General features: G+C 31.1%; 1 protein-coding gene across 1 annotated transcript in view; it reads right to left on the bottom strand.

Moving 5' to 3' along the window:
• Positions 1-14635, bottom strand: part of drk (growth factor receptor-bound protein 2 drk) — a 76028-nt gene extending 61393 nt beyond the window's left edge. Inside the window, exon 1 of the mRNA XM_072544768.1 lies at positions 14006-14635. Coding sequence (XP_072400869.1) covers positions 14006-14083 — 78 coding nt within the window. The 5' untranslated portion in view covers positions 14084-14635. The remainder of the gene's footprint in view (positions 1-14005) is intronic.
• Between the last annotated feature and the right edge of the window lie 348 nt (positions 14636-14983).

The raw sequence follows: 14983 nt of genomic DNA, 5'->3' as shown, positions 1-14983 counted from the left end.
GTCGGTCCAAGTAATAGTCACGAACAGACCCGTAAAATGATTTTTACGGCGAGGCCGTAAAGATCTATTACCAGGACAACTACCTTTTATTTATAAAGCAAATTAGAAGTAGTCAAATAAAAGGTATGAATTTGAATAAAAACAGATTCCTCGTATCTCAAATCTAGCTGTAATCTCAAAGCAAAATATCGCTCACTCTGCGACTCGTATCTCAAAACAGTCGTATATTAGGGCGCTCGTATATCGAGGTACCACTGTATTTTGAACAATGAGAACCTTCAGACCTTGTCGATATTTTGGACTTGCACAGAATCTGTCAGAAGATTAAAAAAAAATCGAAGACGAAGAACACAAACCAAAGTGACTGTTTTTTTTTAATCACAGCTGACTAAAAATACTGCTTTTTATGTATATGTTTATGCAATTTAAACGTTAATTTAAACTTATGAAATTTATTTTTTCTGTTATCTTTTTATAGTTTATACATTTATATATCATATATAAGAACTAAATGTTCAAATTATCCGTGCTTTTCAATTATCAGTACCACGTCCGTTTCCGTGGAGCACGGTTATTCGGGGTTCTACTATATTCAATACCAAACCACATATATTAAGTTCTCAAAAAATTCTAAGAAAAAATAATTTTTTGAACATACTTTTAGTATCTAGCTAGTGTATTTGACCAACTCAATTAATGTTTCTAAAAACAGAATTAGTAATTCTGGCAAGACTCCCAACTAAAGAAACCTATTGAAAAGATGTAAGCTTTCTATCAATATTAAACAAATACTTGATCCAAAATACTATACAGAAAAAACTTCAAGTATTTATACTTTTTTAAGCTTTGTCAAATTTATTGTTGAAAATGATCAAAAAGATATATATGTATCTTAAATGTGACATTTATTTTTTCACTTTTCATTTACATATAAACAACTAGTCTTTGAAAATATATAAATATCACAAAAATAGTGACCAGTAAGAAAAGACAATGTAAGTTCTAAATAATTGTAGACTATATAACTTAACCTTTTAGCCTCGACTTTTTAATTTTTATGAACTAGGAAGTTTTTTGGGTTATTTAGGCTCTAAATGTTATTTTTATACATTTTGCAGCTTTTGTCAAATTGATTAAACAATATTTTGATTAATATCACCATGGGACATATGTCCCTCCAGCTGATAATTACGTTTCGGTAGTTGCAAAACTAGATGAAAGGAGGAAACACAAAACAGTTTTTATTGTAGAAACCCATATAAAATAACATTATTTATCATGTATGAAATATTTTAAAACAATCCAAATGTTACACTGACAGCAAGTAACTTTTGTTCCATTTTTCACTTCTCTTTCGATCTCTCAGCGTATTTCCTGTAATTCTTCTCAGTACTCTCATCTCTGCAGTTTCCAGAACCCTTGGCGTTGTGGCTGGGTCGGGTCTTGTTTCTGAGGCATATGTCATTATTGGTCTTACACTGGCTTTATAAATTCTTGACTTATTCTCAGTGTGAATGTGTCTCGCCATATAGTGTTATTAAGGCATCCTGCTAGTCTATTTGCTTTTTGTACTTGATCTCTCACTTCTTTATCCAGGTCTCCATAGCTAGACAGTGTAATTCCCAGGTATTTTATTTCTATTACTTGTTCAATACTGATGCCATCAATTTCTATTTTACATCTGGTTGGTTCTTTGCTGACTACTATTGTTTTAGTTTTCTGAGATGAGATTGTCATATTAAATTCTTTTGCTCTTATGTTAAATCTTTAGACCAGTCTTTGCAGACCATCTTCATCTTGGGCTATCAATATTGCGTCATCTGCGTAACAGAGTATTTTTATTTCTTTGTTTCCCATTCTGTATCATCTTTCTTTGTTATCGCTTTTGATCATTTCATCCATGATCAAATTGAAGAGCATGGGGCTCAATGAATCCCCTTGTCTTATTCCGTTGCCTATTTCTATGGGTTCTGTAAGTTGCCCATTTATTCTGACTTCCATTTTGTTGTTTTGGTAATATTTTCGATGGTTTTTATAATATTAATGGAACTTCTCTATTATACAGAAGATGGATTATGAATCTTACTCTGTCAAACGTTTTCTTTATGTCAATCAGACGCATAAATGCTGGTCTATTATACTCTAACGATGTTTCAGTAATTTGCTTTATAACTAATATTGCATCTGTACACGATCTTCCACTACAAAAACCCTGTTGTTCATCTGCTAAGCTTATCCCCTGACTTATTAGAACTTGTAAAAATTTAGTTGTAAGTTTTAACGTAGTATTTAACAAGTTTATACCTCTGTATTTTATTAATCAATGTTGTTAATTGTTCTGTCATTGCTGCTCCACAATATTTCAGTAATTCGTTTGGTATCCCGTCTTTACCTGCTGCTTTTCTGTTCTTCAGTTTTTCAAGTATTTTCCGAAGTTCCTGTACATTTATATTAAGTTCTTCATTTGTGGTAATTTCTGGTGCTTCCGGTTCTAGCCTCGTTTTATTGCATTGTTTAGACTAGTTTTGGAATTTTCTAAAATAAAAATGTTATGGATAATCTATTATTTAAATATTTAATTTTTACCTTCAAAGTAAAGCAAAGTATTAAGATCTTCACTATCATTTCCTACGATAGTACGTTTCTTCTGTTCAAACATTTTATCATTTAGGACATGACGATAATTATTATATAAAAATGTATTTGCAGAAAGAGTCTGTCGATCTGGATAAATCAGCCTATATTCTCGTCTTACCGTTTGCTTCTTTTTATTATTTTTTACATAAATTGAGAATATATCTACTTTTTCATCTGCAGTATAACCCGTTTCGGTATGAGGACTAATAGTTTATAATAAATTAATAATTGTTTCATATTGGTAATCAGGAAATGCAGGGCTACTCAAAACTATAAAAAAATACAGGGTGTCCCATTTGAAATATTGAAGATGCATTTTATTGGGCACTCCTTGTATACAAAATTTGGTCTGTTGCTACATTGTTGGTCGGTATAGATAAAATAATACAACTTTTATTTTAAACTTTTTTTTTGTATTCCCGAAATTAAGGAAAATAAGTGGGGGTCAAAATATAATGAGAAACCCGGTACATATATATTGGGTCTAGGTTCAATGCATCTTCTTTTGGGTGGTTGTTCAGGTGTGGAACTTCTAGGGCGACCTACTTCTCTTTTTTGTAAAACAACACTGTTAGTTAGTTGTTCAGCTAGAATTGTTTTGAAATTCAGCAGTGGTATAATCTCTTCAGTTTTTACAATTTGTTTTTTGATATGTCTGTCTAATAGCCAAGCATTGACTACTGCTACATCCAGCATAATATGATTTTTTTGATTTTGATATAATCCCAATAAGGAATCTTGCAGATCCACACCACCCATATGCCTGTTATATTGTTGTACAATGTCTGGGCAATCAATTTCTTTCCTAGTTCTTTCGGTGCGAAAGAATCTTTCCACTTTGGCTATTGATTTGGTTCTATGAATTCTTCAATTGAATTTTGTTGTCACACCACTGGAATGTATGTATTGCAGTATTCTCATAAGTACCAGAGTGTTCCTGAATGCTTCCCCTTTGTATTTTTTTAATTGCTTTCTTTTGCCAACCTTTATAATTCATAATTCGATTTGTACGGATTGTTGCGATAGAATGTATGCCTCGTTTTGGCAAATATGACACCAGTGGTATACTTGAAAAATAATTATTGTAAAAGCGTTTGTGGTGTTTATTGGACGGTATTTCTCTGCTCAATCGAACTACAACATTACTAGCAGCTCCCAAAATTACTTCATTTGGTAATACTGTGTAACCATCTTTTCCAGCCAAAATTTCAAAATTATATGAAAATCCTGAGATTCCTGAGAGAACCCACATCTTGTATCCACATTTATGAGGCTTTTTGAGATTGTATGTCTTCATACTCGAACATCCTTTGAATGATATAACTTATTCTTCACAAGATAAGTGTTCTTCTAAAGGTATCTGCAAACACGATCTTTTTATTTGTTCAATCAGGGGCAAGATTTTATCAAGACATATTTTCTAAATTATTATTGTTGTCAGAGCCCAATAGCGTCTTGTAGTAGGTCGTCTTATTAGAGCAATATCAACAGCAATATCCCCATAAAATTTTCAATTTCTACAGGACATGTGGTAATGGGCTTTTGTGGATTTGTTCAAGCGCTGTATATACAAGTTTGTCGAACTACCTTAATTATAAAATCTGGTGTCAAAAAAAAAACTAAACAATTTGTAAGGAAAATTGAGCTGCAATATGTTGGTTGGAAGTAATTCACTATCTTCAAAATGCAGTTCATCTACATTTCGCACAGTTTTTTAAGCACGCCATGTCATATGACTTTTTTTGATAGATTTTTGTTTCATAGGTAGTTCAATATCCGATTCATCGATTGATAAATCATCATCTTCATTATCAGAATCTTCTTGACTGCCAATGATTACTCTAGCCCCGGTGGTTTGTGCAGCTAACGGCTCAACGTTATCTTCATCAGATAGTTCCGAATCTTCACTTTCAGAAGGAATCTATCGTAACTTATAGGGCTTAATAGTTATTGCTTAATTTTTGTAAAAGGATGTTGTTGGATACTCTCAAATTCATCCATTTTTTTCTGAAAAGGAAGTTTACTTCACGTTTATTCAAATTGATTTATTTAAACCAATAATGCATTAAAGAAGTCTACCAACTATACAAACTATTAAATATTTCCTTTTTTCAGTGTCAAAATTTACCCTTAGTGCACAATGTTCCTGTACAGGAACAGTAACAATTTGGGTCAAATACTAACAACAACAAAGTGTTTTTATTATTTCAATATATCAGTAGATACTTACACTTATAAACGCATATATAACTTTTATTTCTCAAACTTACCTTATTTTTAGCTAATATTCGAAAATAAAATACATGTGCTCCACGAACAACATACTCTAAGGTCACTTCAAACAAAACTGCTAATTATTCAAACAACTGATGGGTATATCAGTAACACACAATACACATCTAAGAACAAATGTTCTTAGATGTGTATTGTGTGTTACTGATATACCCATATACAATGTAGGGATATACAATAGAGGGTTAAGAATTGACTATACGCAAAGAATTGGTCTCCTCTCAAAAAAACGCAGAAAATAAATCTACACACTTTTGTCCAGAATTACCACCATAAAACCATTGTATTATTTGAACTTTTTCTGCGGGAATATAAACAGATATTATTTACAACAATAAATTAAAGATCTACACTGTTAACGCTTTAAACATCCACCTATAATGACAAATTATTGGCGACTGGTCTGTTATAATTTAAGTTAGGTGAAGTCCTCTATCTAGTTTGAAGACATCAAGAGGCAAGGAAATATGTACTTTAGGGAATATGCACCAATAAACGTCTGGTCATCAACAATTAGACTTTATTCCTTCTTACATACAGAACAATACAAAACTTGACTGGCAGTAGTTTATGACCTATTTATGACATTACTCATTGCACTGTCAACAATGTCACTTCATATAGAACAACATCCACTTTTTATGTTGGATATTCTAACACTCTCCCTCAACATGAAAAGTAGATAAGCTAAATAATAGACCATCCCTGTCATTCACATAACCAACTAAATAACCATGTATCACCTTCTCATCAAATTTACTGCGAAGATTCTTGTTAACGTGAACATAACATTCAGTGCCAAATATTCTTAAATGTTTCAAACTTCCAATTGGCTTTCCATACCACAATTCATAGGGACTTTTACTTTCAATTGATGACTTTCCTGTACGATTCAGAATGTACACTGCAGTATTGCATGCTTCTGCCCACAATTGTTTGGACAACTTACATGTGTTTAACATGGAACGTGCGCACTCTACAATGGTGCGGTTTTCCCTTTCAGCAACACCATTCTGCTGAGGTGTATAGGGCGGAGTGATACAATGCTCTATACCTCTCTTCGCAAGAAGTTCAGATACCTTTTTATTGCTAAACTCTCTCCCTCCATCGCATCTCAGTTGCTTTACTACATGGCCATTTGTACTAGCTTCATTTAAAAATTGTTCTAAGAAAGTACATACCTCACTTTTGTGTTTCATAAAGAAAACTTTCCGAAACTTACTAAAATCATCTTTAAAATATACATAATAACATGCTTTTTCCAGTGATTCTATAGACATGGGCCCATTCACATCTGCATGGATCTGCTCACCAGTGACTTGTGGTCGATTGATCCTAGATTTGAATGGCAATCTATGCATTTTTCCAATTGCACATCCATCGCAAAAGCTTTCTTTGCACCCATCAATGTCTATATTAATTTTCTTCAATACCTTCTTTACATGCTGCTTATGCTGATGACCAAATCTTTCTTTAACATTCTTTCGGATAAAACATTTTCATCATGCTTCTGCAGTTCATCATTTAAATCTACAAACAGTTTCTGCAACTTCGCAACATGTGTACTAATATCTTCTTTTTCATCACGTTGGACTCTAAAAAAGGCTTCAATTAACATGTTTAACCGTTGCGTACTGCTACGTTCACATCTCGCACGCAATTTGTCCCATATTTCACTAGCGTGAGTACACGTCAACACGAGCTCGGCAACAGTTTTTCCTAGCGTACCTGCTAACAAACTTGCCGCTTTCGCATCGTCTTTTAACCATTGCTGATGCTTCTGTATTTCCGCTGAAGTTGAATCTTCACTAACCTCAGGACACTTACACATACCGTTTACAATGTCTTCAAGTGCATACGAACGTAATAACATCAAAACGTGCCATTTCCACTTTGCCCAGTCTTCATGACCCTCGAGTTTGTCAACTTGAATTTTATAATCGTTATTGCTGGTCGCCATATTTTATTCACCGAGAATAACAACAAACAAAACTGAATGAAGTACGAACCTAATCTGTTCACAGTTCACACGTGGACTGGGCCCAAAACCTGTTATAATTTAAGTTAGGTGAAGTCCTCCATCTAGTTTGAAGACATCAAGAGGCAAGGAAATATGTACTTTAAGAAATATGCACCAATAAACGTCTGGTCATCAACAATTAGACTGTATTCCTTCTTACATACAGAACAATACAAAACTTGACTGACAGTAGTTTATGACCTATTTATGACATTACTCATTGCACTGTCAACAATGTCACTTCATATAGAACAACATCCACTTTTTATGTTGGATATTCTAACAAGATCAAAGAAGCAGTTTAGTAGAAAGTCGATGGCGCACAGTGTTGCCAACATTTTTTAGAAACAATCTGAGATACATTTAGTATTGTACTAGAAGTTGTAGTAATATCAGCAGGTTATTCTTAGGGCTACTCATCATCAGGTTGTTATTGGGACAACTCTTCGTATTCTTCAACTTCAAAATTAGTCTCACTTTCTGTATCATTATCAGATAAACATTTATCATTCAAATTCAAATTAGAAGAACTGTCAGAGGATGGTGCATATTCTGAACGCTATCCGAAGAGCTCTTCTTCATCATCAGATTCATTCCATAAATTATCAGCAAAAAAATTTAAATTGTTTGTGCAAATGTTCATTCAATTTTCTTTTTCTGTAATAAAATGCAAGGTATGATTCGAGAGGGATAAATATGTTCCATATTAAAATTGTAGTGGGACTCATATGTCGCAACATAGATTTTTCAATAATAAAAATTAGTACCTACACTAAATTATTTGTAAAATACAATATTAAAGTATTTTATTGACTTAACTATCCATTATAAAAAGTATCCATGCAAAGGAATAACTATAACTAATACAAAAATAATAAAACACACTTCTCCTATGCAGACAACCCCTTTGTTTCAATTGTGAGAAAATTTAAAATTTTTTTTTTTTTTAATTATCTATTGGGCAAATATAACCCATTAGAAATAAAAGGGTTAAAGGAGATAAAGGAAATGACATAAAAACAAGGAAAGAAATGGAGGAAAATTTAAGAAAAAAAAATGGACTTAAGTGTATAAGTGCAAAGTTTACATAAATAGTGATACTAAAGTCAAGATCATTGAATGAACCATCAATAACACAATGGTTTTGAGAACTCCCCGTCAGCCTAAGTGATTATTTTAATCAGTTGTGATAAATTTGAATACTTAAAGCAAAGAATATAAACGCATATAGAAGGACATTTCAAATGGACAATTTGGTGACAGTTACTATACTTCAAAACACTCCTGAAGAGGGTGACTGCATAAACTCAAACCATGGCCCTGGGCTTAAAATCATTATCATATATATATATATATATGAATATGAAAGATTATATATATATATATATATATATATATATATATATATATATATATATATATATATATATATATATATTATATATATATATATTATATATATATATATATATATATATATATATATATATATATATATATATATTATATATATATATATATATTATATATATATATATTATACATATATATATATATATATATATATATATATATATATATATATATATATATATATATATATATATATATATATATATATATGGGGAACTGGAAAATGAATATGAACAAAGCTATTTAACTTATGCATCCACACTTAATAAAATCTTGATGCCATTGATTTGATAACTTTTTTTTTCACAATAAAATCCTTACTTTTAATATATTAAATTGTTAAACTTTTAATATATAAAATGTATAAAACTTAAAAAGGTATAAAATTTTCAATATTAAAAGTATTTATTTTTTTTTATTACATGCTAATAAAATTTTATAAATTTGGATTAAAAATAGGTTTGTTTCAGAACAACAAAAAACCATTACGTAACTTTTTATTATACTGTTTTCCTGCCAAAAATTTACGACACTTTTTAAAAAATTTTCAAAATATATTCAACCAAAAATGTCAATTTTCTCAAGATTTTTTGTTAAATTTTTTAGACTATTCTCGAAATTATTTTATTAGACAATTGTGCTGTTCAAAAAAGTATTCAATAAAACTTGAAATTTTCTATTTCACCGAAATTTTTCATCCATAATCTTTTAATAAAAACTAAAAGCATTCTTAAATTATTTTTGAAATATTTAACAGTAACTTTTCATGAATATACTGTGTGAAAGTTTTCATGCTGTATGGGTACTATTTAATCTTCTTTTACAACTACTAGTAAAACATAATTTTCACAATGAATAAATAAATATTGATGCAATTATTACAATATGGTCTTTATCACATAAATTGATGACATTAACGCATTGACTGCCACGTCACCCAAAATTGACTGACAGACATTTTTTGCTGTAGGCCATGTCAGTCATATATGAGTGACAACACTGGGGGCCACAGGCATTTTCTAATAAAGTTCGTGGGAGGCCACAGCAAAAAAAAGAAGATATATTATTGGATGATAAAAAACATTAGTTTTGTTTATTTAAAATCGTCACCCAATTGTGACTGACGTGGCCTGCCCGAAAAATTATTTTGGTAGAGGCCATGTCATTAGCATTCACGTGACGATTTAAAGGTTAATTGTTGTGAAAATAATAGGTACTAGCGGACCAACTCGACATCGAGTTTTTTAAATGAAATTTTTATTTTGCGAGAAAAATATACAATATATACAATGACCGGAAGTAAAAATATTTTTATCAATAACTCAAAAACTATAAATGATAATTTCGTGAACTTACATTTTTGAACTCTACGTTGAATTCTCTATTGATTTGACTAATAAAAACGAAACCGGAAGTCAACCTCAAAACCGGAATGCAATTTTTAGTTCATCAAATGTCGACATGGATATCATTTAGCAGTTAATTTTGCATCTGATCACAAATCCGGTGTCAGATTTGCTCTATCTTGACGTTTTATGCGCGTTTCGGGTCACTTCCGGTGTCGGATCGCAACCAGAAGTACATATTTAGATTCGTCTCGACGAGACCTTTCGATCCATATATACATTGTGGGGTCTAAAACTTAAAGTAAATTTTAACTTCCGGTCATCTCAAAACCGGAAGTGAATTTTTGTACCAAAAGTATATCTTGACAATCTCATACGTAATACTAATAATATTCAGAAAAAATATTTTAATTATCTAAGATGGTTTTTGAGTAAAGTGGTGGACAAGAAAAGGGCTTAGCGTTTTAGTATATAAGATTTGTATCTTAATTTACAATTTGGGTGTTCGCATTGTTGAAAAATACAATGTCCAAGCAAAAGTATCAAAAGTATTGGACAGAGCAACAATTGGAAACTGCTTTATTAGAAACTGATGAAGATGATCAATTACAATACAGTGAAAGCGATACAGGTAGCTACAATGATAATTTTAAGTTAGATGATTCAGACGAAGATTGGCTTCCCTCTGAAGAAGAACCCGGCAATGATAGTATTGAGGCATTACTACATTATATGCAAGAGAAGGAAGAAAGAGGAGAGGCAGAAAATGAAGATAAAGAGGCTTTAGAATTAAATGTTCTAGAACCAGAAAATAAAAACGATCCTCACAGTTATAATCCCCAGTTGTCAGAATATACAGGATGTCATAAAAAATTTTCTTTTCAAGGTAATATGAATATAAATAATTTTCTGAATGAATAATTAAATTATAATTTTTTAGGGCCTTCTGGACTAAAAATTGATATCCCTAAAGATATAACAGCTTATAAGGCATACTGCTTGTTTGTAGATGATGAGATTATAAATAATATTGTGGAATTTACAAATAAATATGCAGCAAGGGTAATCGAGAACACAAGAATACAACATGGGTCTAGATTAAAAAATGGATTCCTACGAATAGTACTGAAATAAAAAAATTTCTGGGCCTCACTTTATGGATGGGTCTGGTAAAGATAGGAAATATTCATGCTTACTGGTCTACCATATAGTTCAGTATTTATAATATTCCCCTGACACCTAAAATATTGTCTCGAAACAGATATGAATTCTTGCTGAAGTTTATACATTTTACAGATCCAGAGACACCTACTATAAGTCGTATTGATAAAATCAAATCTTTAGTTGATGCATTGAATACAAAATATCAAAATGTGTATACCCCAGGTGAATATTTTGTTATTGATGAAACTTTGGTACCATGGAGAGGTAGATTAATTTTTGGTTAATATATTACCAATAAAGCCCACCAATATGGGATAAAAGGATTCAAACTTTGTGCAACAAATGGATATACCTGGACTATGAGCATTTATGAAGGCAAAACAGAAACGTTTGACACAAATCTAGGTTTGGGTCATCATGTGTGTCTAAAATTGTCGCAGGGCCTTCTAAATCAAGGTTAAGGAACTCAAGAAAACATTTTCCAAAAAAAGTTATGATGAAAAAGCTAATGAAAGGTGAATATGTACATAGAGAAGATGAAAATGGAATAGTAATTCTCAAGTGGCGAGACACTTGTGATGGAAAATATACTGTCTACCCAACATGCTCCTGACTTGATCGATACCTCACAAAATAAAGAGAACACAACCATATCTACACCATCAACTAGTAAACAACTTAAGAAAAAGAAGAGAAAGGAAACTAAAATAAAACCAAGTAGGGTAGTGGCTTACAATCGAGGAAAACCTGGCATAGACATATCTGACCAAATGTCTTCTTATGTGACAACTTTAAGAAAAGAGGTAAAGTGGTTCAGGAAGCTGGCCATGGAATATCTCCTCGGCATTAGTGTTGTCAATGCTTGCCTGGTAATGAAAATGGTTTCAAAGAAAAAGAATATGCAAATATGAAGGTGTAGAGAACAGCTGGTTCAGCAAATGTTAGACATAGAACCAAGAGAAGAAGCTATAAAAAAATAGGACATGCATTGACCAAAGACCAAAAAATTTGTCCTATTTGCAAGCCTTGTTACAGACATTTGATTGGTTCTCTAGGAAGATCGGAAGCCAGAAAGAAAGTGAAAAAAGTAATGACTTATTGCTGTGGTTGTCCTGATCAACCTTATATGTGCATGGACTGCTTTAAAAATATTCATACGTAATAAATTTATATTTTCCTGTTTTTTTTTTTTTCACTTTTGTATGGCAAAAATAAAAACTATTTTTTCTTTTAATTTTTCATTATTTTTTCTTGGAGTGCCACCAATATTTTAATGAAGTATCACTGGATGCCACAACAACAAAATTGTATATAAAAATCCATATATCTTCATGTAATTTTGAGTGATAGAAGGGTATTCAAAAGCTATCGTGTCATGACATGGCCTCACCGTAAAAATTTCCGTCAGTCATATCTGTCTGACATGGCTTCCAAGAATTAAACAACTTTTTTGGTGTGGCGCACCATGAAACTTTTTGAGAAATGCGTGCGGCAGTAAATGTGTTAAATGATTAAAATTAAAATAAATTTTATGACATTTACTAAAATATAATCTTCATAACTGATTTTTTTTATGATTGGTATCAAAAATGAAGCCAAATGTTAACTACATGTTTAATTAATGCATAGTATATTCAACTATATAATATTCTCCTTGATCTTTCTATTTTTCAACAAGCAGTCTTCTGTCTTAAAGTCTTGATTTGGCCTCTTTGGACGGATCCTAATGGTTTCTTCATCAACCTTTTTCTCAGGGATGTGGGTGAGGACAATGGGGCGTTTGGCCATATTATTTAGATCAACCTTATTAAGTCTGCTGTCTCCCACAGGCCCTCCATAATCTTCACCACTTCAGTCATCCATTTTTTGTACACCTGTTAGCACAGTTCACCAACAGGGTCCCTTTAACTTGTATAAAACATGTTTTATAGAATTGTAGAAGTTCATTCTGACGTCCCAGTCATTTGACTTTTAATTAATTTTCTTTATATTTTATAAGATGAGAGTTTTAATTATATTATTTGTAGATTTATACACATTTAAATTAAAAATTTGAATCACAATATATATTTTTTAAATATTCAGTTATCAAAAGTTTAAATATTTTATTTTCTTTAAAAAAAAATATGGTGCATGAGTAGGACTTGATCTCTAATTTTATAAAATGCAAAAATTTAATGTTAAGCTTTGTAATAATAAAAATATCTTGTTGCATGTTTTTTTCAAATTTTAAAAGCAGTAATAGAGCTCACATGAGCGTTTCCTAGTGGTATAGTAAGAAAATAAAATCTTGTTCAACTTGCGAAACTTCAGCTGAGACTAAAAAATGACAGTGCAGTGACATTGAAATGTTCTTCTATATGCCTCTATATTCTTTGCTTAAAGTGTCATTTGCTTAAAAAGATTTGTAAGTGTTTAAACCTGTTTTATGAGCACATGTTTCCTTTGTTCATATCTACAGAAATCATAGTGAAAGTTTACTTAAGTAGTTCCTCTATATAAAAATCTGACCTCTAAGTATTATCACTAAACCTGTACACAAAGCCATTATAAGTGAGAACCTGTGAGAAAATTGTCAATTGTTTGAAGAACCTTGTCCTTTCAAGCATTTTTGTCAATGACATTATTAGAACATTACTCAGTATATTGTTATATTTCCTACATGGCAATTTAAAAGGCAACTAAGAAAGCATTAAACATATGAGAGTAGTTAGTTGATATCATCTATTATCTTATGAATATTAACAAATAAGTAAATAAAAGTAATTAATTGATATTTCTTTTACCAGCTTTTATCTTATAAGTATTCACAAACATACTGAAACGATTTTATAACATCTAGGACTGAATTGTTAATACACAATGCAAAATAACTAGGCAAATGTTAGCTAACATAACGATCCATAACCAATGAATATAGAGGCACGGAGGAATATCATTATTTACAATTTTAGTACCCAAAACTTAATTGATTTGCTAATATTAAACAACCAGAAAAAACTGCTTGGAATGATATTTATAAAATATTTTCAATGTTATTAAGATATTGAGTCATTCAAGAACGATATACTAAGATAAAAACCAAATATTTATAGATGAAAACATTGCTGTTGATTATTTGCCTGAAACTTACTTTTAGGACTTGAGCTTTCCTAAAACTGAGTTCGTCGTCAGCTGTGGCATTGAATTCATGTTTTGCTATCGCTTCCATCGCTAAATAATTTGAAACTACAGTCTTATCACGAAAAAATACAAAACAAAGGACACAAGACAGTAAAAAGTCAACACAAGGTACTAAACAGTTCACTGGTTTTATCACTATAGTATTTGATGTAAGAACACCTCATATTATTAAGGAGATAATAATTGTTGAAATTTTTGTTTGTATTTTTCCTAAATAATTAGTCTTTTAATCACTCCCAGTCTATGTAATGGAACACTACACTTCGTTTCGATGATTGAAAGAGAATAATGGCGGACTACTGTCACGTCCAAAAATTCTTAACTGGAATCCGGATTCTTATCAGTGGTTTCTGGTTTTTTCACTTCCTATTAAAATTTGTTCACCTCAATACTGTTGTGGTTTAAAAAATTCAAGACTTCTGTTCTTCTAAATATTCCTAATCAATTACTATATCCACCATATACTTTGCAATGTTTAAATGGTAAAATACACAAATTACAAATTCACTAATTCACAATGTATCTGAATCTGGTAATCTGCGTTCGGAGCTGTTTTGTTTAATTCAGTGCACTCAGTTGACTCAGTGGGTATCACAGAATTAGTATACAAAACAAAGTGAGAGTAAGTGAGCACATCTTTATCTATTCTGCCAACAGGCGTGAAGATAGCAACGTGTTATTATTTCACTTGGAAATTTTAGTCCAGCATTAAATATATTAAAATATAAATTACAAATTGTTACATCCAATAATTAACATTTAGACTTACAGACTAAGCTTAAGTTTTATGCTAAACTATAAATTTTGTTATATTGACAACATGAATTGTGATGATAAATTGCATCAAAATAGCATGAAACATCGAACTATAGAACATGTTCTATTCTAATTTCTCCTTTCTCGTCCAGCACAGATAAGGACTACCTAA

This window comes from Diabrotica undecimpunctata, chromosome 1 (genome assembly GCF_040954645.1).
Source record: "Diabrotica undecimpunctata isolate CICGRU chromosome 1, icDiaUnde3, whole genome shotgun sequence".
Lineage (NCBI taxonomy): Eukaryota > Metazoa > Arthropoda > Insecta > Coleoptera > Chrysomelidae > Diabrotica > Diabrotica undecimpunctata.
The sequence above is the reverse complement of the archived record's forward strand: the minus strand, read 5'-3'. Positions and strand labels throughout refer to the sequence as shown.